The sequence below is a fragment of the Hypanus sabinus genome, chromosome 2, assembly GCF_030144855.1.
Source record: "Hypanus sabinus isolate sHypSab1 chromosome 2, sHypSab1.hap1, whole genome shotgun sequence".
Classification (NCBI taxonomy): domain Eukaryota; kingdom Metazoa; phylum Chordata; class Chondrichthyes; order Myliobatiformes; family Dasyatidae; genus Hypanus; species Hypanus sabinus.
In genome coordinates this window covers 110,557,412-110,581,492 of record NC_082707.1, presented here as the reverse complement: position 1 = coordinate 110,581,492, position 24,081 = coordinate 110,557,412, and the positions used below count along the sequence as shown (strand labels likewise).

Below are 24,081 nucleotides of genomic sequence, written 5' to 3'. Positions count from 1 at the left end.
ATGAAGTTGCGTGGTGAAAATTGCAAGCCTGTGGAAGCCACAGGGCTGATCAATCTTCTGTCATCCAGCACCACTACCACCACTGGGAAAATCCTCAGGGAAAGTGGGAAAGAGACCGGCCAAAGAACACCTGGTGACACAACCGAGAAGATGGGCTACACCTGGAGACGACTTGAAAAATGACTTTGGCAAGTTGCTGTCAGTGGCCTGTGCCCAGTGGGCTGATGCCTTAACTAACTATCCAATGCAATCCCATCATCTAGGGTGATGCCCTACTGTTGGAGGTGCCATCGCTCAGTTAATTTGTTCTGTGGCAATCCTGTCAGATGGGAACATATACTAAAAGGAAAGCAGTCTCTGATAAATGGGAGATCGAACTCAGAGTCATCAAGCATTAGGAGTAAGAAGCAAACAATGGGTTTCAATAGCTACACTTAATGGCAGAGAAATGTATACGATATACATTCTGAAATTCTTTTTCTTCACAAACATCCACAAAAACAGAGGAATGCCCCAAATAATGAATGACAGTTAAACATTAGAACCCCAAAGCCCCCCCCCACGCACAAGCAGCAGCAAGGCAATGACCCCCCCCCCCACTAGCAAAACAGCATCGGCACCCCCCCTCCCTCCACCGAGCACTCAAGTGCGTAGCAAAGCATCATTAAAGACACAGACTTGCAGTACTCCAAAGACTACTCGCTCCCATGGTGAAAGATTAGGAAACAAACAGTTTGGTGGTGGAACGTAGAAGTCAAACAGCATCAAAGTTCAAAGTACTTTTAATATCAAAGTATGTATACATTTCCTCTGTCAGAGGAAAGGAATTATTGATATTTTAGGTCAAAGCCATGGTAAAGGCTTTGAATGTCGTGTTTAGGTGATTAGTCATCCTTTTGTTGGAGATGGCTATTTTCTGGCACTACGGTTGTTTGCCGCTTAGCGATCCACGCCTGCGTGTTTTGTGGTTCTTGCTGTATGCAGACATGGATTGCTTCATTTACTGAGGGACTGTATTTGAAAAGAAGCATTGTCCCATTGTTAGTGAACTCTCTCCTGATGGGTGGAAGGTTATTGAAGAGTGCTGAGCTTGGGATAGCTCCTTGAAGGACTCCCATGGTGATGTCCTGAGACTGGGATGATTGATGTCTGACAAATAATAACAGTATGGCTTTTATGTAGGATATGATTCCAAACACCAATGATTCCCTCTTGATTTAGATTTGAATTTGAGTTTCACCTTGGTTCCTTGAGCTGTGAGCATGTTTTGGCAAAGGAATTGTGGGTTTCTCAGTGCAATCCTCACTGATTTGATTTGAAGCAATTGGCATTTTTCATTGTTTTGACTTACATGTGACATATAAAGGTTTGCTCTTTAAATCATTTGCAGATTTCCTTGTGTTTGCTCTTTAAATACCTATTGTCTCAGCTTGGTCCTGCCCCACCGAACTCATTTCTGCATACTTTGACACTGTCCTATCCCCCCCTTGTTCAATCTCTTCCCACCTATGTTCGTGACACTTCTCATGCTTTGAATTTTTTTGATGATTTTAAGTTCCCTGGCCCCCACTGCCTTATTTTCACCATTGGCGTCCAGTCCCTATATACCTCCATCCCCCACCCGGACGGTCTCAAAGCTCTTTGCTTCTTTTTGGATTCCAGACCTAACCAATTCCCCTCTACCACCGCTCTCCTCTGTCTAGCGGAATTAGTTCTTACTCTCACTAATTTCTCCTTTGGCTCCTCCCACTTCCTCCAAACCAAGGGTGTAGCCAAGGCACCCATATGGGTCCCAGTTATGCCTGCCTTTTTGTTGGCTTTGTGGAACTGTCCATGTTCCAAGTCTATACGGGTATCTGTTCCCCACTTTTCCTTCGCTACATCGATGACTGCATTGGCACTGCCTCCTGCACAAATGCTGAGCTCGTTGACTTCATTAACTTTGCCTCCAACTTTCACCCTGCCCTCAAATTTACCTGGTCTATTTCCAACATCTCCTTCCCCTTTCTTGATCTTTCTGTCTCCGTCTCTGGAGATGGCTTATCTACTGAGAACTACAATAAGCCTACAGACTCTCACAGCTACCTGGACTATCCCTCTTCCCACCCTGTCTCTTGCAAAAATGCTACCCCCTTCTCACAATTCCTCCGTCTCCACCACATCTGCTCTCAGGATGCTTTTCATTCTAGGACGAAGGAGATGTCTTCCTTTTTTAAACAAAGGGGCTTCCTTTCTTCCACCATCAACTCTGCTCTCAAATGCATCTCTCCCATTTCCCGCACATCTGCCCTCACCCCATCCGCCCGCCACCCCACTCAGGATAGGGTTCCCCTTGTCCTCACCTACCACCCCAACAGCCTCCGGGTCCAACGTATAATTCTCCGTAACTTCTGCCACCTCCAACGGGATCCCACCACCAAACACATCTTTCCCTCCCCCCCTTTCTGCTTTCCGCAGGGATCGCTCCCTACGTGACTCCCTTGTCTACTCGTCCCCCCCTTCCCTTCCCACCGATCTCCCTCCTGGCACTTACCCTTGTAAGTGGAACAAGTGCTACACCTGCCCTTACACTTCCTCCCTCACCACCATTCAGGGTCCCAGACAGTCCTTCCAGGTGAGGCTACACTTCACCTGTGAGTTGGCTGGTGTGGTATACTGCGTCCGGTGCTCCTGGTGTGGCCTTTTATATATTGGGGAGACCCGACGCAGACTGGGAGACCATTTTGCTGAACACCTACACTCTGTCCACCAGAGAAAGCAGTATCTCCCAATGGCCACACATTTTAATTCCACGTCCCATTCCCATTCTGATATGTCTATCCATGGCCTCCTCTACTGTCACGATGAAGCCACACTCAGGTTGGAGGAACACCAACTTATATACCGGCTGGGTAGCCTCCAAACTGATGGCATGAACATTGACTTCTCTAAATTCCGTTAAAGCCCCTCCTCCCCTTCTTACCGCATCCCTGACATATTTAGTTGTTTGCCTGTTCTCCATCTCCCTCTGGTGCTCCCCCCCATCCCCCTTTCTTTCTCCCGAGGCCTCCCGTCCCATGATCCTTTCCCTTCTCCAGCTCTGTATCACTTTCGCAAATCACCTTTCCAGCTCTCAGCTTCACCCCACCCCCTCCAGTCTTCTCCTATCATTTCGCATTTTCCCCCTCCCCCACTACTTTCAAATCTCTTACTATCTTTCCTGACGAAGGGTCTCGGCCCAAAACATCTTCCTATAGATGCTGCCTGGCCTGCTGCGTTCCACCAGCATTTTGTGTGTGTTGTTTGAATTTCCAGCATCTGCAGATTTCCTCGTGTTTGACATATAAAGGTAACTTTTAGATCTTTAATCTCTAGTCTATGTTTGAAAATCTGCAAAGGTAAGGAGAGTTTGAAGAAAAATGAAATTAAGATCATTTAAAAATATTCCTGCTACCTGTTCCTAAATCCCAAAGTGGGACAGATGGGGAAGCCTCTAGTATACCTGTACCCAAAGTCACAGCTCTGCCTTCCAGAGAGTAAACCCATGGAAAGTATCTGAATCAGATGTGTCCTTCAATCCTGCCCAGAGTAGCTGGTAGGGATACTTCCAGGCATTCCTGACCTCTCCCTGCTTCAGTCTAAGGTTCCCATCAACTTTAAGAGCACCACTATCATCCTGGTACCTAAGAAAACAAGGTAATGTGCCTTAACGACTCCTGCCGCCTGCCTTGACATCCACATTTGTGAAGTTCTGACATTCACCATCATGGCACACATTAACTCTAGCCTTCCTCTGTAATGGGATCCTTGACTTACTGACTAATAGTAAACAATCAGATATAGAGTCTAACTATATGGTGTCATGTCAAAACCTTTCCCTCAATATCAGCAGAATAAGAGCTGGTCATTAACTTCAAGGAGGAAGTGCACGAGCTCCTGTTTACATCAGTGCTTCAGTGGCATGTTGGGAACTTGAAGCTTCCAGGAATGAACATCACCAATAGCCTTTCCTAGTCCAACCACATTGACGCTGTGGCCAAGAACGCTCACCAGCACCTCTACTTCCTCAAAAGACTAAAGAAATGTGATACGTTTCTGTTAACCCTCACCAATTGGTACATGATAGAAAAGATCTTAACCAGCTGCATTGCGGCGTGGTGTGGCAGCTGCTCTGCCTGTCACAACAAGAAACTGCAGATCTTGGACAAACGCAGCTCATCACGGAAACTAGCCTCTCCTCCATGGACTCTGTCTACATTTCTCTCTAGGTAAAGCAGCAAACATAAAGATGAAAAAGGACCTATTGCTTTCCCGGCGTATATGACAAATAAACTTTTCTCGGGCTTCCAGCTGTGTACAGATATCGATTATAACCGACATTTCGATGACAAATGCTGCCATCATCTTCAGGGAGCATTGGTGATGCTAAAGATTAAACATAAAGATCTCACTGATCCTGGGCATTCTGTCTTTGCTCCTATTGAGCAGAAGATACAAAAGCCTGAAAGGGCATATATCAGACTCGAGGACAGCTTCCACCTTGGCTACTACAAGACTATTTAACAGATCTCTGGAATGTCAGATGGACTCTTGACCTCAAGGTGACCTTCTACCTGCACTGCATTTTCTCTGCGACTGTAGCACGTTATTCTACACTGGTACTGGTACTACTAATACACAAGACACTACCTTAGCACATGACAATAATAACAATTTAATTTAGCAGTTATCTTGCTTCACTGGGTAATGTGAGAGGGCTTTGATTATTTTCTGTTTGGCAGCTTGGTGCTGCTGTTGTTGGGAGCTTCCTGACTTGGTAACTTGGTGTTGCTAGGCAGAGATTATTTTCCTGTTCTGCTGCAGAGTCTGTAGCAACACAATTTACACTGTATATCCAGGAAGGAGTTTGGAGCAAATTCCCAGTCTTTGAACAGAAGCTCCATCACTTTCCATAATATATTCCCTATCCTGTGTTTGTTGGATCTGAACGGTTCCAGATCTCTTGGAGTAAAAGACCTGACTCTTTGTAGATGAGCTCCAGCAACATTTTTCACTGCTACTATCAGGCAGGAGGTACAGAAGCCTAAAAGTCCCATTCCACCAGGCTCCGAAACAGCTACTTTCCTCCAACTATCAGGTTCTCAAACCACCCTACACAACCCTAACTGTACCTTAGCAATGGAATAAGATTGTGCACTAGTGAAATTGTATAATTTATGCACAATTTATACTCTATGTGTTGTCTACACCTACATGCCTGTGATACTGCTACAAGCAAGTTTTTTTTATTGTACCTGGACTTCACCGTATTCGTGCATTTAACAAACCTGATTTTGTAGCGGTATGCTACACGCAGCGCTGCAATAACAACATGGAGTCGGTGAGCTGCAGTTACAAAAGAGGTTTATTCAAACTTTTTGGCCTCGCTTTAAAGCCTTCCTGATCCCGCCTTCCCAGGGCGGGAATGCTATAGGGGGCACGTATTCACAGTCCGTCTCGCGTGCGGGCTTTTCCCCTTGCCAGTGAAGCAGGCTTGGCGCCCTCTTTGGAACCGGCCCCAATGCCAGCGCGCGCCGCTTTGTGAGCCAGTTCGAGTGCGCTGGGAAGTGGGTCGCCATAATTTGACATTTGCTGGTATCTGATGTTTTTGATCTTTTGTAAACTTGCTGGATTAAGTTCAGAAAACAAATCCATTACTTAGGGGTGGAGGGGTTGGGAAAGATGCGCAGCAGGAATGAAAATATGCAAATTCAGTTTTTTCATTACCATTATTTGGAATTTTGGTCTTTTTTTTTGTGGCCAGTGTGTAGAATGGCAAAAAGATCAAAACAAAATGAGAGTTGAAGCATATTTGGATGTTGGTGTGGGTAATTAATAGGAGTCAAATTATTAGTGTTTTAATAGTAGCATTTAACCCAATGGAAGTTTAATAACAGGTTGTGTTGCATTTGGATTAAAAACTAGAGTGATTGTGCCCCACAGCTGAAAGTTTAAAATTTATTTTGAGTAATTTGTGAAGTTAAATTCATAGGTTAGTGACAATCTGAACTGAAATTAGGATGTTAGTTAACTCGTTTCTTTAAATTGTGACTAAAAATGTTAATATTACGTTTATGTATGGATAAAATAAAACTTGATGGTCCTTAGAAGTCATTAGGATTACTTAATAATACTCGCACATATACATTTTAATTATTTGCTCAAAATGATACAGATGGGGGCCTTTATAATGTAATTATGTGTTTAACAGAAATTCTATGATTACATCCCATTTGGGAATGAGGTTGTGCCATGGAATGTTTGGCTTTTCTTTCCCGTTTTAAGGCAGCAGGGTAGTTACTGAAATGCCTGACATTGTAACTTTTACCAGATTGCTCGTCTTGAAGGATGTTCGAGAGTGGTTGGGATCTGTGGCACGGATGAGAAGTGTCAAGTTTTGGTCCACAAGATGGGTTTTGATGCCGCCATTAATTACAAAAAAGATGATATTACAGAAAAGCTGTTGGAATACTGTCCGAGTGGAGTGGACATTTACTTTGACAATGTTGGAGGACACATCAGTGATGTTGTAATTAGTCAGGTATGGATCTTAAGGATTGAAACAATTGAGGGATTACAGACTGTCCATAGCAGATAATACCTTTACAATATCAGCAGAAAAATAATCAAATATCACTTCCTAACTCCACCCATGTCAAACAAAACCAACCCCTTCCCAAGCAACCGGGGTGGGGGGGGGGTGGAATATGTATGTTTGCTCCCTATTAATACTGCCGCCCAAATATGTATCTGTTTTGTGAGGGGAAATCCATGCCAAAAGCCTCAATAAAAGATGAGCAGAAACCATTAAAATGCCTTTGAATCATCTGGATTCATTTCCTCTTTAGTTTTGCAACATGGAATGGCCTTTATTGAAGTGGGCTTTCAAATGAAGAACAGAGGAGCTTTCAGAGATTAGCTCAATCTCTGGGCTGTAATTTATTAGAGGTAAACTGGCATAATGTTCATACTGGGGCTCCAAGAGGACCAGACAAAACTTCCTTCCCTAGGTGTTCTTGGCAGATGATTTTGCCTGAAACAGCTTGTGACTGGTTGGATCTGGTACTGAACAAGATTTCAATGATAAATCACTTAAGACCACAAGATATAGGAGCAGAATTAGGCAATTTGGCCCATTGAGTCTGCTCCATCATTTATTATGGCTGATCTAATTTTCCTCTCATCCCCAATCTCCTGCCTTCCTGTATCCCTTCATGTCCTGACCATTTAAGAATCTGTCAGCCTCTGCCTTAAATATAAAGCCTTGGTCTCCACAACTGCCTGTGGCAAAGTATTCCACAGATTCACCACTCCCTGGCTGAAGAAATTCCTCATCTTCTCCATTCTAAAAGGATACCCCTCTATTCTGAGGCTGTGTCCTTTGGTATTAAACTCTCTCACCATAGAAAACATCCACTCTATCAAGCCCTTTCACTGTTGGATAGGTTTCAATGAGGTCACCCCTCATTCTTCTGAATTCTAGTGAATACAGGCCCAAAGACGTCAAACGTTGTTCATGTGGGACGCTTGGAATCATCTTCATGAGCTTCTTTTGACCCTCTCCAGTTTCAGCTCATCCTTTCTAAGATAAGGGGCCCAAAACTGCTCACAATACTCCAAGTGAGGCCTCACCAGTGTTTTATAAAGTTTCAACATTACATCCTTGCTTTTATATTCTAATCCTCTTGAAATGAATGCCAACATTGCATTTGCCTTCCTCACCACAGGTTCAAACTGCAAATTAACCTTTAGGGAATCCAGCACAAGTACCTTTTTATTTTCTCTCCATTTAGAAAATGGTCAACCCATTCATTTCTATTACCAAAGTGCAGTGCTATACACTTCCCAACACTATTCCATCTGCATGTCTTTGCCCATTCTCCTAATCCAAGTCCTTTTGTAGCCTCTCTACTTCCTCAAAACTACCTGCCCCTCTACCTGTCATCATATTGTCTGAAAACTTTGCCATAAAGCCATCAATTCCATCATCCAAATCATTGTCATAAAACGTAAAAAGAATCAGTCCCAACACAGACCCCTGTGGAGCACCACTAGTCACCAGCAGCCAACCAGAAAAAGCTCCCTTTATTCCCTCTCTTTGCCAATCAGCCACTGCTTTAACTGTGCTAGAATCTTCCCTGGATACCCTGGTCTCGTTGCTTGTTAACCATCCTCTTGTCCGGTACTTTGTCAGAGGCCTTCTGAAAATCCAAGTACACAATGTCAACTGATTCTTCTTTGTCTATCCTGCTTGTTGCTACTTCAAGGAATTCCAACAGATTTGTCAGGCAAGATTTTTCCCTTGAGCAAAGCCTGCTGACTGAGGCCTATTTTTATCATGTGCCTCCAAGTACCCTTAATCTTATCCTTAATAGTCAACTCCAATATCTTCCCAACTACTGAGGTCAGACTAACTGGCCTATAGTTTGCTTTCTTCTGCCTCTCTCCCTTCTTGAAGAGTGAAATAACATTTGCAATTTTCCTGTCTTTGGGAACCATTCTAAAATCTAGTTATTCTTAAAAGATCATTACTAATGCCTCCACAGTCTTTTCAGCCACCTCTTTCAGAACTCTGGGGTGTACACTATCTGGTCCAGGTGACTTACCTACCTTCAGATCTTTCAGCTTTCCAAGAACCTTCTCTCTAGTTACAGTAACTTCATACACTTATGACCCCTGACACCTGGAATGTCACAGTGAAGATTGATGTAAAATACTTACAGGTAGTCCCCGAGTTACGAACGTCCGACTTACAGACAACTCGTACTTACGAGCTGAGGTAGGAGAATGCTGTCCGCCATTTAAAGTCGGATTGCAACGCCGTCCGCCATTTTAAGTCGTTGCCGTTGACACTGTGTTGAGTGTTTAACTTTGTATTTGGCTTAAATTTTTCTTAGTTCGAGTCACCCTGATCACCCCCCCCCCCCCCATTCCGGTCGGCTGGTGGCGCAGTGAGATCAGCGCCGAGCTGGAGAACGGAGGTTCCCAAGTTCGATTTAGTGAGAGCCCGTACCATTCGTGCCAGGTTGATGTCTAGCTCGCAACTCGACCTCGTAAAAAAAACACTGCCACCTCCAGTTTAAATTCCCACGCAGAATATTGTGGAGGATCAAATACCCAAACCCAGCACAGCCCCCACTTGTCCCATTTAGCCTGGCTCAGTGCAGTGGAGTTTAGGACCTGGGGAATTCAGTGCAGTGGTCCTTGGGACTCGGCGGAGGTCCGGACCTGCCGCCCACAGTGTTTCTGTTCCATTGACGGGAAGCGATCGCGATTGAAAATAAAGTGGAAATAATAAAGCATTTGGAAAGAGGTGAAACACCATCGGTCATTGAAAAAGCATTAGGCTACATTCGGTCAACGATCTGAACTATTTTAAAGGATAATGGATAAAATGAGAATAATGGAGCATGTGAAAGACCCTGTCCCGATGAAAGCTACAATTATTACTAAGCAATGCAGTGGTTGAATTACTGGAATACATGTTTTTTAAGTGTTTTATATGCATAGAAAGGTAAAATATATACTATATACTAAGACAAACGTTTGACTAACTGACGCTAAATAATGCCGGATGTACTTGTTCCGACTTACGTACAAATCCGACTTAAAGACGGACTTAGGAACGGAACTCGTGTGTAACCCGGAGACTGCCTGTATTCAGTTGATCTACCATTTCCTCGTCCCCATCACTATCTCTCCAGCATCATTTTCCATCATTCTCACCTCTGTTTTACACTTTATATATCTGAAGAAACTTTTGGTATCCTCTTTAATATCATTGGCTAGCTTACTTTCATATTCCATCTTTACCTTAATGATTTCTTAGTTGTCTTCTGTTGGATTTTAAAAGCTTCCCAATCTTCTAACTTCCCACTATTTTTTATTATATGCCCCTGCTTTAGCTTTTATGTTGGCTTTGACTTTTCTTGTTTAAGTAGTAAAATGACACGATAAACATCAGTGGCCCAAAACAAAAACATTTTAGAAATTTTGACTATCCTTTTATGTAGGGGAGTAAGATGTTTTCCCACGTAACCAACTGAGACAGCTCTAATATCGCCTGTTCTTTCACTGGATACTCAGTCTCAGGATTATATATGGTGACATATCAGTACTTGGATAATAAATTTGCTTTGAACTTTTACTTTTCCGTCTAAACTCAAGGCAGTGTAATTTAGCAGAACATTTCAATGTTTTATTTTAATCCAGATGAATAAAGACAGTCACGTCATTCTATGTGGACAGATTACCCAGTACAATAAAGATGTGCCTTATCCTCCTCCACTACCTTCTCACACAGAGGCTATCCTAAAGGAAAGGAATATCACAAGGTAAACAAATGATTCCTGTTTCTATTTACAGTTAGGTTATTTGTTTTGTAGCTTTATCTTTTGGGGGACAGTGAGAAGTTTTGGATCTGTGCCCTTCATTCAGAGGGAGCATGGCCAGGGCTGGATTAACCTAGTAGCAAAAGTAGTGTATGCTATGGGCCCCGCATTTTCGAGGGCCCTGCCCACACTAAATGCTTGCAAGCTGCAGTCTGGTGATATCGGCATTCTCACCGTTTTCTTACAACTGTTAGAGTGAGTAGATGATTCATTTACACTTAAATAATTGGCTTCAGCCATCAGCCTTCTGTTCTTTGACAAAGTACTGTGGATTGAGTTCATAACAATGCATTTCCTAAAAGCTGTGAACCCAGATTCAATGCATCTCTGAGACAAGAATGCTAAGTTTACAGGTAGTTGTGAAGACACCACATCTATGCTTTTTGAATATGAATTGTCCTCTGTGTTAGCACGTAATGTACCAAATAATGTATTACAGACAGATAGACATAATTTTATTGATCCCAAGGGAAATTGGGTTTCGTTACAGTCACACCAACCAAGGATAGTGTAGAAATATAGCAATATAAAACCATAAATAATTAAATAATAATAAGTAAATTATTCCAAGTGGAAATAAGTCCAGGACCAGCCTATTGGCTCAGGGTGTCTGACACTCCAAGGGAGGAGTTGTAAAGTTTGATGGATTTTAACTACAAAGCCTCATTTGTTTCATCAATGACCTTCTGGGAAGGAGAATAATCGGCCTTGCTGGATTTTACAAGATGTATATCTGAGGATCTTGTGATTGCTACCTTAATCCTGTAATCGCGGGAGTTAGAGGGGGATAATAATATCCGAATTGTTGGCGATGCTCACATCCTGTGAACCCAGAGAAGAAAGCGGAAAGCATTTTCACAAGTTGAAATCAGTTATTTGCCCTGAGATAGAATATCTTAATCGATTACTCATGTGAAAAAAAAGTTCGAATGAATGAGGTCCGCTAATGACAGGACATTTTGATAGACATGGATTGTGTGTGTTTCTGTGCAGTTCGATGTCTCACGTCACAAATGAAAAAATTACGAACAGTTCCAGTGACAAGTCTGCACGACCCAGGCTAAGTTGTCAATTGGTATACACAAAACGAGATTGAGAGGAATGAGACGGCATTCTAGGGACTGTCAGGAACATGAGTTGAAAATCTGAAAGGGAGCGCTGATAGATCAGGTTATCAGTAAATACCTCTGGTTCCGCTAATCGTTTCGAGGCATCAGATGATTTGCAAACAACTCCGTTTGAAAGAGGCCCTGCATACGCAACATTTCTAACATGGAACGTGAGTTGGAACCGGAACATCATCTCATATAGAAAATTGTGGTGTGTACACATTTTCATTAACACGGACTAAAATCGCATCAGCAGTTGCTAAGAGCGAGGAGACGTTGCGGCCTCCGTACAAGTAACCAAAAGTTACTTACCCGGGACACTGATAAATCCAATTACTGTGTAACAAATAATCCGTGCTTGTACCAGTGTTAATCCTGGGCTATTAAAATTTAAAAGTCTGCTTCCAATTTTCTAATGTTCTACTTTTCATAAAAGACGGTGAAGGTAAATAAATTCAAACAAAGCGCAATTATCAAATTTCTGCGTCTACTGGGTAAAATACTTCAGGGATCAGACGCTCAGAGTCCACCGCGTTCAGAAGAACATGAACTTCTGCATGAAATAGACATTTCCAGTATCATCAACTAATTTCCTCATGCTAAATCTTAACTTTCAAATTGTAGTTTTGTTACTTTTGATATTTGAAATTGATACCTACATGTAAGTAATACTATTACTGAAGTGTCAGACATTTGTTGTATTATCTGGCTGTATAGCAAATGAAAAAATTGAATTACTTTACTATGCAAGTAAATAATTTACCTTTTAATACATGTGTTTTTTTAAAATTTAGGGCCCCTTTATAACTTATGCTACAGGCCCCACACTAGCTTATTCCGGCCCTGAGCATGGCTCTAAATGAATTGTTGCAGTCTTTCTGTTAAAGGCTGCTGATCAGTGAGTTCCAGGATTTTGATCCAATCATAAAACAGGAATGATGAGAGATGGTCAAGACTGGGTAGAATATTGTGTGATTTCCAGCCTCATTATTCTTCCAGATAGAAGAGATTGTTATTTTGGAAATTGCTGCCAAAGAGATTTTGACAAGTTTCAGATGTGCATTTTTGAGAACAGCAATTCTTTTCATTTAGGTACCCATTCAAGTTCATGTTCATTGTCATAGGCACACATATACAGGGAGTAAATGCCATGAATGGTAGATTTTTTGCAGCAGCAACATGATACATTATGAAAAAGACAAAGGTAAGTTAACATATACTTAAATAAACAAATTATGCACAACCTGTAATACAAATAAATATAATGACATCTGTGCAAGTTGAGAGAGAAAGTAAAAGAAATGTAGTGCAAGGTAGTATTAGGAACTTTCAGGTCCGTTCAAGAAACCTAATGCAGTGGGGAAGAAGCAGTTGTTGAACATTGGCATGTGGATCCTCTGGCTCCTGATGGCAGCCTCAAGAAGGGGGTATGACTAGGATAGTTGGAGTCCTTGATGATTGATGTCACCTTCCTGAGACTTTGCCTACTGTAGCTGTCTTTGTGGGCAGAAAAGTATTGGTGATGGAACTTGCTGGGTCTATTACTCTCTGTAGCTGCCTGAGTTCTTGTGCATTGGAGTTTCCATACCAGGCAGTGATGGAACACCAGAATCTACAGATTTTTCCAATGTAAGTCTGTAGCCATTTGTCAGAATCTTTGACATGAATCTCCTTGAACCTGTAAGAAAAGATGCTGGTGTGCTTTTATGATTACATCAATGTGCAGTGCCCAGGATGGACCCAGAAGCGTGAAGCTGCTGACCCCACAATGAGGACCTTCCTGAAGTCCACAATTGGTTCCTTGGTTTTGCTGATGTTCAGCACAAGGCTGTTACTATGGCAACGCTCAACCATCTCGCTCCTACGCAGCTTCTCACCACCATCTGCAATTATGTCAAAAGCAGTAGCGTCATCAAATTTGTAGATGGCTTTGGAGCTGTGTGTAACCTCATAGTGGTAGATGAAGAGCGCAGGGAGCTAAGCTTGAGGATAACTGGGTTGATGGCTAGTGAGGTTGAGATGAGGATTCTGAACTGCACTGATCGTAGTCTCCCAGTGAGAAAGCCAAGGATCCAATTACAGAGTGAGGTACTGAATTCTAGGAGCTTTGACGAGATGGTGTTGACCACCGTGCGGTATTCAGTGAACACCAGCCTGACAACACACACAAAATGCTGGAGGAACTGGCAAAATTTATGGAAAAGAGTGCTGTTGATGTTCCGGGCCAAGACACTTCATCAGGACTGGAGGGAAAATGTTGAGGAGTCAGAGTAAGAAGGTGGGGTGATGGGAGGGGGAAACACAAGGGAAGAGGTGAAACTGGGGGCGGGGGAGGAGTGAAGTAAAGAGCTGGGAAGTTGATTGGGTGAAAGAGAAAAGGCTGGAGAAGAGGAAATCTGATAGGAGAGGACAGAAGGCCATGGAAGAAAGAAAAGGGGGAGATGCACCAGAGGGAGGTGATGGGCAGGTAAGTAGATAAAGTAAGAGAGGGAAATGGGAATGCTGAAGTGTGGGGGGTGGGGGCATTACCAGAAGTTTGAGAATCACACCCTGAAGTGTGTTCTGGTCCAGAGCAGAGAGCCAGTGAGATGGTGTCTGCTGCAGACCTACTTGAGGTGATAGCCCTCTTTACTCCATTTAAACTACTCAATGCTGTAATGATTGTATGACTATTACTTCTCCTCCTCCTTCATTTTCCTTATTGATCTTCACAGAGAGAGATTCTTGGTGATAAACTATTCAGATAAGTATGCCACAAGCCTGGTGCAGTTGACCCAGTGGCTGAAGGAGGGGAAACTGAAGGTACTGTACCACACTCTATTCTTGCTGCTTGTATATAAAACTATTTCAAGTAATCATGTTACAAGTCATGGTCACATTGGATGATTTTTGTCAATTACATGAACCATCTGTTCACTGTATTTGCTTGATAAATCATATTCTGCATTTGCTGTGAGATTATGTTATAGATGCAGGTGTGGCTCAGATTTCAAGCATGGCTGAACAAATAGATTGGTGGTTGTCTGCACTGGGACCTTGGCCTCCATGGGTTGTGATATCTATTTCTCTCACTGAGTGTGAAGCATAAATGTTTAGTGTCCTAATCCTGTTGCAGGAATATTAAATTTGCTGATGTGCTTTTGCAGCCACTGCTGTGATAGCTGATTGTTTTTGTACTGTTAGTCAGAAAACTAGCATTTTTCTTTCCCAAATAAATACAGACTGTTTTCTGATGCCTCTAATGCTCACCATCATGAAGCATTTCAAGAGACAGGTCATGCTGTGCATTAACCCCTAGACAAACTTGACCTTAGGTGAATTTCATCTCCCTGGCCCTATGTTGATCACTGGAGTATCTGGATAACAAAGACACCTACATCAGACACCCATTTATTGATTACAGCTCTGCCTTTAATAGCACAATTCCAAACTCCTAGACCTAGGGTTCTGCACCTCCCTTTGCAACATGATACTTGACTTTGCAATCTGTCAGAATGAATGGGCAGATGATTATCCTCAACACTGTCCTCTGCCCCCTACTCTGGTCACTTACAACTGCATGGCTGGAATCTGCTCCAGCTCCAACTACAAGTTTTCAGATGACACCACCATAGTGGGTGAGATAGAAAATACAGACAAAACATAGAAAACCCACAGCACAAAACAGGCCCTTCGGCCCACAAAGTGGTGCCAAACACATCCCTACCTTAGAAATTACTAGGGTTATCCATAGCCCTCTATTTTTCTAAGCTCCATGTACCTATCTAAAAGTCTCTTAAAAGACCCTATCGTATCCACCTCCACCACTGATGCCGACAGATCTTAAATAATGATGAGATGAATTATAGCAAAGGGATGGGAGCCTGGTGGCAGGACAACATTTCCCTATGTCAGCAAAACAGAAGAACCAGTCACTAAGGAATCTGTGTCAATGTAGAGGTCATTTAAGAGCATCAGGTTCCTTGGTGTAAACATGAATAACAGTTTGAACTTGAGTACCCAGGACACCTTCAAGGAGTGGTGTCTCAGAAAGGCAGAATCGTTATTAAAGACCTCCAGCACCCAGGGCATGCCCTTTTCTCACTGTTACCATCAGGTAGGAGGTACAGAAGCCTGAAGGCACACACTCAGCAATTCAGAAGCAGCTTCTTCCCCTCTGCCATCTGATTCGTAAATGGACATTGAACCCTTGAACACTACCTCACTTTTTTAAGTATATATTTTGTTTTTTGCACAATTTTTAATCTATATACATACAGTGGCATGCAAAAGTTTGGGCACCCCGATCAAAATTTCTGTTACTGTGAATAGTTAATTGAGTAGAAGATGAATTGATCTCCAAAAGTTATAAAGATGAAGCATTCTTTTCAACATTTTAAGCAAGATTAGTGTATTAGTTTTGCTTTGTACTATTTTAGAGTGGAAAAAAAGGAGCACCATGTAAAAGTTTGGGCACCCCGAGAGATTTGAGCTCTCAGATAACTTTTACCAAGGTCTCAGACCTTAATTAGCTTGTCAGGGCTATAGCTTGTTTACAGTCATCATTCGGAAAGGCCAGGGGATGCAAATTTCAAAGCTTTATAAATACCCTGACTCCTCAAACCTTGTCCCAACAATCAGCAGCCATGGGCTCCTCTAAGCAGCTGCCTAGCACTCTGAGAATTAAAATAAATGATGCCCACAAAGCAGGAGAAGGCTATAAGAGGATAGCAAAGTGTTTTCAGGTAGCCATTTCCTCAGTTCGTGATGTAATTAAGAAATGGCAGTTAACAGGAATGGTGGAGGTCAAGTTGAGGTCCAGAAGACCAAGAAAACTTTCCAAGAGAACTGCTCGTAGGATTGCTAGAAAGGCAAATCAGAACTCCCGTTTGACTGCAAAAGACCTTCAGGAAGATTTAGCAGACTCTGGAGTGGTGGTGCACTGTTCTACTGTGCAGTGACACCTGCACAAATATGACCTTCGTGGAAGAGTTATAAGAAGAAAACTTTTCCTGCATCCTCACCACAAAATTCAATGTTAGAAGTTTGCAAAGGAACATCTAAACAAGCCTGATGCATTTTGGAAACAAGTCCTATGGACTGATGAAGTTAAAATAGAACTTTTTGGCCGCAATGAGCAAAGGTATGTTTGGAGAAAAAAGGGTGCAGATTTCATGAAGAGAACAGCTCTCCAACTGTTTAGCACGGGGGTGGATCGATCATGCTTTGAGCTTGTGTTGCAGCCAGTGGCACGGGGAACATTTATTTCACTAGTAGAGGAAAGAATGAATTCAATTAAATGCCAACAAATTCTGGAAGCAAACCTCACACCGTCTGTAAAAAAGCTGAAGGTGAAAAGAGGATAGCTTCTACAACAGAATAATGATCCTAAACACACCTCAAAATCCACAGTGGACTACCTCAAGAGGCACAAGCTGAAGGTTTTGCCATGACCCTCACAGTCCCCCGACCTAATCATCATCAAAAATCTGTGGATAGACCTCAAAAGAGCAGTGCATGCAAGACGGCCCAAGAATCTCACAGAACTAGAAGCCTTTTGCAAGGAAGAATGGGTGAAAATCCCACAAACAAGAATTGAAAGACTCTTAGCTGGCTCCAGAAAGCATTTACAAGCTGTGATACTTGCCAAAGGGGGTGTTACTAAGTACTGACCATGCAGGGTGCCCAAACTTGTGCTTCGGACCCTTTTTTTTGTTATTTTGAAACTGTGAAAGATGGAAATTAAAAAGTAATCTTGCTTAAAACGTGTAATCTTTAACTTTATGCCTTTTGGAAATCAGGTCATCTTTTACTCGCTTAGCTATTCACAGTAACAGAAATTTTGACCAGGGGTGCCCAAACTTTTGCATGCCACTGTATACTGTAATTGATTTACTTATTTGTTTATTATTATATTTTGTTTTTTCTCTTCTATATTATGTATTGCATTGAATCGCTGCTGCTAAGTTAACAAATTTCACAACACATGCCGGTGATAATAAGCCCGATTCTGATTCGGATTCATCCAGATCAGCGCCCTGGCCAAGAAAGCTCACCAGTGCCTCAACTTCATACATCCCCATGATTCACCAATTTTAATTTAATGCACTACAGAAAACATCTTAGCTGGATGCATCACGAATTGATATAGCATTTGCTTTGTCCAAGGCAGCAAGAATTTGCAGAGAGTTTTGGCCATAACTCAGTCCATAATGAAAATCAGCTCCATGGAATCTGTCTACACTTCTCACTGCCTCAGAAAAGCAGCCAACATAATCAAGCCTGGATACTGTCCCTTCTTCCATTTGGAAGAAGGTAAAAATTTTGAAAAATGTACCTTCAGGCTCAACATGGCTTCTGGAATGGACCTTTTGCACCATAAACTCCTGACCTTGCAATCTACCTCAGTGTGGCTCTTGCATCTTATTGTCTGTCTGAACTGTACTTTCTTTGTAGCTGTAACACTATTCTCTTATCATTTTTCCCCTTGTACTACCTCGATGTGTTGTGAGATGATCTGTCTGGATAGCATGCTGGTTGGTTTTTCACTTCATCGGTACATGTGACAATAAAACCAATTACAGCTTCGATGTATGCGGGATCGTATTCAGATTTTGACTGCTTGACTGTTTGTGACAGCTTGGCTTGTAGCTGACAGCATCCTGTTTTCAGTCTTTGCCAGCCATTAGTTGTATAATAGGAGAACATTAAAACTGGAAACAGTGGTTCTCCCCCCGCCCCCCCCCCCCCCCGCCCGATCTCTCTCCATGGCACCCACTGAGCTGATATTTTGCATTGAATGACAATGTGTAAATTAGATAAACTCTTTGGGGCAAAAGGTTTATCCAATAGGTTGCTAGCTGAGTTGACAAAATAGCTATTAATGAGAATGTTACTCAGAAGCTGAGAAAAATGAGGAAGGGATGCCACAGCTGCAGGGTCAGCTGACCAGTCAACAAGCATAACTGAAACTAAATTCTGAGAAAATGTAGTGTAGCTATGGAGAGAAAGGCAGAGTCGATAACCCTGCATCAAAGGAGGCTGTGCTTCCTGCATTTTTTTAAGTTTCCCACTATCTGCAGTATTTGATTTATTTAGAAGTGTGACACAGTAACAGGCCCTCTGGCTCAATGAGCCTCATCAGCCCTATTACACCATATAACCAATTACCCCTGGTCTTTGAAGTGTGTGAGGAAAGCCATGGGGAGAACATAGAAACTCCTTGCAGATAGTGGTGGAATTGAGCCCAAGTCGCTGGCAGTGTAATACTGGTACACATGCAGCCAGAAGTGTAACTTTGGCAGGTAGGAGGGGAGTTGTCTCTTCATGGAGACGATGCTGAAGCTGACCCTTCAGTTTGGGATGAAACCAAAGTACCTGGGGAACCACATCACAGGGAGAATATGCAGGCTTCACAGACAGCTGAAGAGTCTGGATCTGAGTCAATGGCTTTACTAGCTACATTACTCTGGGTTTGCACCAAGCTGTTCTTGGTTAAAATAGTAATTAATATAATTGTTTGTAATAGGGGCTAATTACAAATTAACTCCCTGGAATCAGAGTATCTGCTTGGCTGTGCTTCAGGAGCAAATGAATACTTGGCCTGTGCATCAGCAGAGTGAAATTGTTACAATGATGCTTTCAGGTTATCATCCAGTAAGTAAGTTGGCATTATGATGGAAATCGCTGGAGGAATGGAGAGAGAGATTTTTACGCTGCAGTGCAAAATTGAGTTTGGGTTAACGTACACTGGTAGTAGGTCTTTAAAGGTGTTTGTAGTTTTCACCAGTGCTTCTGTTCCCGCAGGTTTGTGAGACGGTGGTGAAAGGACTGGAAAACATTGGAGGTAAGGAGAGGTTGGCTTTGTGCCACCCTTTGTTAATGGTGCTTGTTCCCCACTTTCCTTTTCAATTGAGTTTTGTATGCTATGCACCTTACAGTAACTTGTTCTTCGGCTTATGTAGACAGGTGTCCAAAGCTGTCCAATTTGCAAGATCAATTTAAATCATTCATACATTTTCAGTCTTTTATTAACATTACAGTAGACTAGCAGCTAAGATCAGGATATGCGGGCAAGTAGTAGACTGGCAGGAAAGTGGTCAGAAACAAGGGGGTCAAAATCGATGGTCAGATTAGGAAAAGTTCGAAAGCAATGTCCCATGAGGAATACCACTATTTCTGTTTGTATTCTGGAATTAGAAATGCAGTTTCAGTTCTTATGGGCATCACTGAATGTCTGTGGTTAATCATGTATTGTAATGTGAGGATGTTAATGCACCATGATTCATTATCAGTAAGATTTCAGTTGCTGCAGCAAGTTAAGAATTTAGCACTACAAAATCCAAAAATTAGTAAGCATGCATCATAAGTTAGTAAAGCCACAATTGCAAGTATATACAGGAGCTCATTTCTGGTAGAATAGAATTCAGAAATGGGGAAGTTGTATCCAACACAAGATCACACTTGAGATACCCTCAAATATGGATCACTTGTTTTCACAGGAGCCACCTTTTAGCAGATAGACGTAAACGATAAAATTCATCATCATTTCAATTCAACAGCTCAGTTTTTGGTCAACAGAAATAAAATGTTTGAAAATTAAGATCTTAATCTCTGCTCAGCTTGTGGTCTACTAACAGCAGTGATCCCTGCGCTGTTTCTGAGACATGATCTCTCTACAGTTGGCACATCATTGTATTGAAAAGATTGCTCAATATCCTCTGCGAGAACAAGTGAACCAACGTTAGCATCCTCTCCCAGACCAACAGTGAGGCTCTAATTGCATTCAGTCAGAAGCTTTGCACAGGCAACTTCATTATCATGGCCAAGAAACACTTGGGTGTAGTCATTTTCCGTGAAATGGAACATTCCCATTGCTGATTCCTGGCCCTTAACCACGTGAAAGAAAGAGCATTTTTGGGATGATTGAGAATCACACATCCACACATTGGGAGAACAGGCAAGCTTAGCATAATTGAGGGAAAGGACACAGCACCTCACCAGCAGCCTGTCAGGCAGCTTCTATCCCTTCTATCTGTAAAGAAAAATCTGCATTTCCCACAATGGCTTCATCAATTACCTCAAAACACTCAGAAATGGTGTGGAAGCAAATCTGTTTTGATCCTCCAGATACTGCCTCAGAAAAAGAAAAGGACCCTGCATTACTTTAAGGCCTGCATATCAAAAAATAGACAGTGCAACAATTGACTTATAAGGATGATGGTTGTATCAATTCTACTTTTGGGAAATTTTCAACAGGGTCTGCACTTTTTCTCCTAGAGAAAATAGTTGAGAATAAACCTCATAGGCCTGTGATTTTGAAAGTGTTTGCAAGCATGGATGTGGGAAAGAGATTCCATATGGAATCCAGAACTGTGAACCAATGATGCAAAAAAAGGAGAAACTATCCATGAGTTTTCTTTTTAATGTAGAACTCATTACCATTGGGAATGACTGAGATGAAAAGCAGGGATTGATTGATGGAGAAACTGGATTTAACACTTAAGGAAGAATGAAATGGAATGTCAAGCATTTGTTTCCTCCCGCTCTTTCTTCCTTTAATCTTGGGCAGACCAAGGTACAAGTGGACATCTAGAGACAATTCTTAGTGTTGTGCATTATAGCAGAACACTGAGTTAATACTCTACCAGCTCCTGTATATACTTGCAGTTGCGGCTTTGCTCTGCTTTTATGTACTTTCCCATAAGCTAACCTTCTTTGTCTTCTCACACTCTTATGTTCTCCAACATTTTTTTTCTGATTCCAATCAAAGTATTACACCAGCATATCATGAAAACTGCACTGAATCAAAAGCATTGGGAACTGTTTCTGAAAATAACTATTGGGAATTCTCCATTAATTCCTGAGCTGGCGATTTTTAAAAGCCTTAATTCTTCTCTTACAGCTGCCTTTGAGTCGATGATGAAAGGAGGCAATATTGGGAAACAACTTGTCCTGGTCTCTGAGGGGTAATGAGGCAAAGTGCCCATTCTTCCTGAAGCATTGTTGCTACGGTTTTACTGGCTCTGCTACGCTGAGCCCAGCAGTAGATGTTGTTTCTCTTGCCTTTACCTTTCAGATGGAGAGAGGAACGTTAGGAAGGATTGCTAACTGAGGCTTTAACATATTACTAATCTATTTGTCTAGACATTTTGTATAAGTCATGTCAATTTAAATAAAATTCCTATGATCTGTTCATGTTGGTATAATAAATTCTAAGATTTTGCTCATTTAAAACTAAACTGTTAAGATTTTGTCCTTTTTATTGAAACATGGCAGAATCTTATTTTTGAAGGGCTCACCATTTCCCACCTACTCATATGAAAGGGCTCAGGAATTCTTTGGGAGCTCTTCCTACCACTAAATCTTGATCTGACTAATCTCTGGCCTAGAACTCATTAAATCCAATTGATACAAATCATGTATCAATTGCTGGTCAGGAACCTCTGCTTCCTGACCAGAATGACTCTTACTCAAAGTTCAAAGTACATTTATTATCAAAGTATATACAAATTATACAACCTTGAAAGTGACAGCCTACAGAAATTCATCTACTTACAGGCAGCTACAAAGCAAGAAACCCGAGAGAACCCAATTTTTAAAAACAGACCAATACCCAATTTGCGGAGAGATTTTTTTTTGGCTGGAGCTGCCGGAGCAGTCTCAGAAACTCAGTGCCATGGAGAGAGGAATAAACATCAGAAAGCAGTGAGCAATATCAGCCCAGTCCTCACCTCTGGTTCCGACAACCTGCCTTATCAGTCTGTCTGGCCTGGCATTTAAATTCTCCAAACACTGGGTCACTAGGATTTCGTCCTGTTACGCAGTGTTACATCCTGGGCTTAGACCCTGCTGGCCAGCCCGTGGCCGCCACCCCATTCTGGTCTGTGCTCGGCCTTTCCAAATCAGCTCAGTACTTAGATTTATCCAACCTTGCTCTCGGTTTAAGTGGACAGGCTTCGAAACTCCTCCACTCCGACTCGAATGTGCCTCAACATCACTCCACCTACTTCTCCTCAAACGTGCCACACTCTGACTTTGCATTGCACTTGCACCCTTGAGTCAACCTCGCCTTTGCTCACCCCTTCATTGTTTGCAGTGATAGTTTACCACATTAAAAGTGTTATCAATTAAGTATTTAGTTGTACTTTGTGCCTTTTGAACCACCCACCAGTAAGTTGTCACCGAACTTTAGTAGCACCGCTTTAAACCAGAAGCAAATCAAATTTGAGATTCCTTCCCTTTTTTCCTCTATTGCCTCTTTCATGCCTGTAATCTGCAGATTTCTGCAATTAGGAATAGCTCTGCATCTCTTCTAATTGATGGCCATGTCTAGTCATGTAGAACTAAAATTCTGGAATCTCCCTCATTAAACCTTTCCCTCACTTAATATTTAAAATGTACGTCTGATGAAACCTTTGGTCACATGTCTCGATACTTCCCTGAGCCTCATGTTACTTTTTGTTTAGTTGCTGTCTGTTACACTTGTCATTGCATCTTGGTTCCTTCTAGAATTTTCTCTTAATTTCAAATTTACAGCATTGAAGTGCTTTTTTACTGTTTTTCATTTGTATTGGAGGAGGTCCATCAAAAATGGTGCTGCTGCTTTTAGCTTGGAAATCAGATCTTCAGAGTGCTTCTAAACATGGGAACAGGAGTTAGTCATAGAACCCCAAATCTGCATCACGTGGTTCTGACCTTCATTCTTGCAGTGTGGTTGTGACTGAGAAAGCAGCAGTGAACCTCACCCCCATGTTTTAAGTCCCTTCGGGTTGGGACTCGTATGTCACCAGTGGATTTCTATCCTACAATGCTAAAGTAGTAAAAGTTTTTAATGACAATTTAAAATCTCCAAGATTATTTTAATGATATGAACTTGTTTAAGAACAAATCAGATTTTGAACAAAATTGGGTATGTTCTGATCCACAAACTGCTCAGCGTATGATTGCAAGAAACTGTCAAGTGTTCTGTATCAAGGAAATCAAATGCCCTCTACGGATTCTGTCTATACTTCTCAATACATGTAATGATTTGATCTGTATGCAAGGCAAGCTTTCACTGTATCTCTATACACATGACCATTATAAACCAGTTCCTATTCTAATGTGTTGTATTCCAGAGGTGAAGCTAGTGTGGCTGCCCTGAAGCTGGAAGCAGCATTTGATCAAGTGTGGCAACAAGGAATGGCATTAAAACTGTGTGAACAAACTGTTACCATTGTGGCAGGGGCTCACAGGGGCTCACAGGGGCTCACAGGGGCTCACAGGGGCTCACGGGCTCACAGGGGCTCACGGGCTCACAGGGGCTCACAGGGGCTCACAGGGGCTCACAGGGGCCCACAGGGGCCCACAGGGGCCCACAGGGGCTCACAGGGGCTCACAGGGGCTCACAGGGGCTCACAGGGGCCCACAGGGGCCCACAGGGGCCCACAGGGGCTCACAGGGGCTCACAGGGGCTCACAGGGGCTCACAGGGGCTCACAGGGGCCCACAGGGGCTCACAGGGGCCTAAGTGAAAATGCACCATTGCTTAGTTGTCTTACAAAAGGGAAGGTTGATAAGGTTGGTGGCAGTATAAGGCATTGG

At 42.4% G+C, this 24,081-nt stretch overlaps 1 protein-coding gene across 11 annotated transcripts in view; it reads left to right on the top strand.

Annotated features, from left to right (window-relative positions):
- Window positions 1–21,692, top strand: part of ptgr2 (prostaglandin reductase 2) — an 88,216-nt gene extending 66,524 nt beyond the window's left edge. For 6 of the 11 annotated variants that reach the window (XM_059952136.1, XM_059952181.1, XM_059952127.1 and 3 more), the window contains 5 exons: window positions 6,350–6,559; window positions 10,231–10,352; window positions 14,233–14,320; window positions 19,304–19,343; window positions 21,402–21,692. In XM_059952136.1, coding sequence (XP_059808119.1) covers window positions 6,350–6,559; window positions 10,231–10,352; window positions 14,233–14,320; window positions 19,304–19,343; window positions 21,402–21,469 — 528 coding nt within the window. In that variant the 3' untranslated portion in view covers window positions 21,470–21,692. Of the gene's footprint in view, window positions 1–6,349; window positions 6,560–10,230; window positions 10,353–12,610; window positions 12,723–14,232; window positions 14,323–19,303; window positions 19,344–21,401 lie in introns of those variants that run through there. The other 5 variants (XR_009508225.1, XR_009508230.1, XM_059952191.1 and 2 more) reach the window with 5 other exon arrangements.
- Window positions 21,693–24,081: the final 2,389 nt, after the last annotated feature.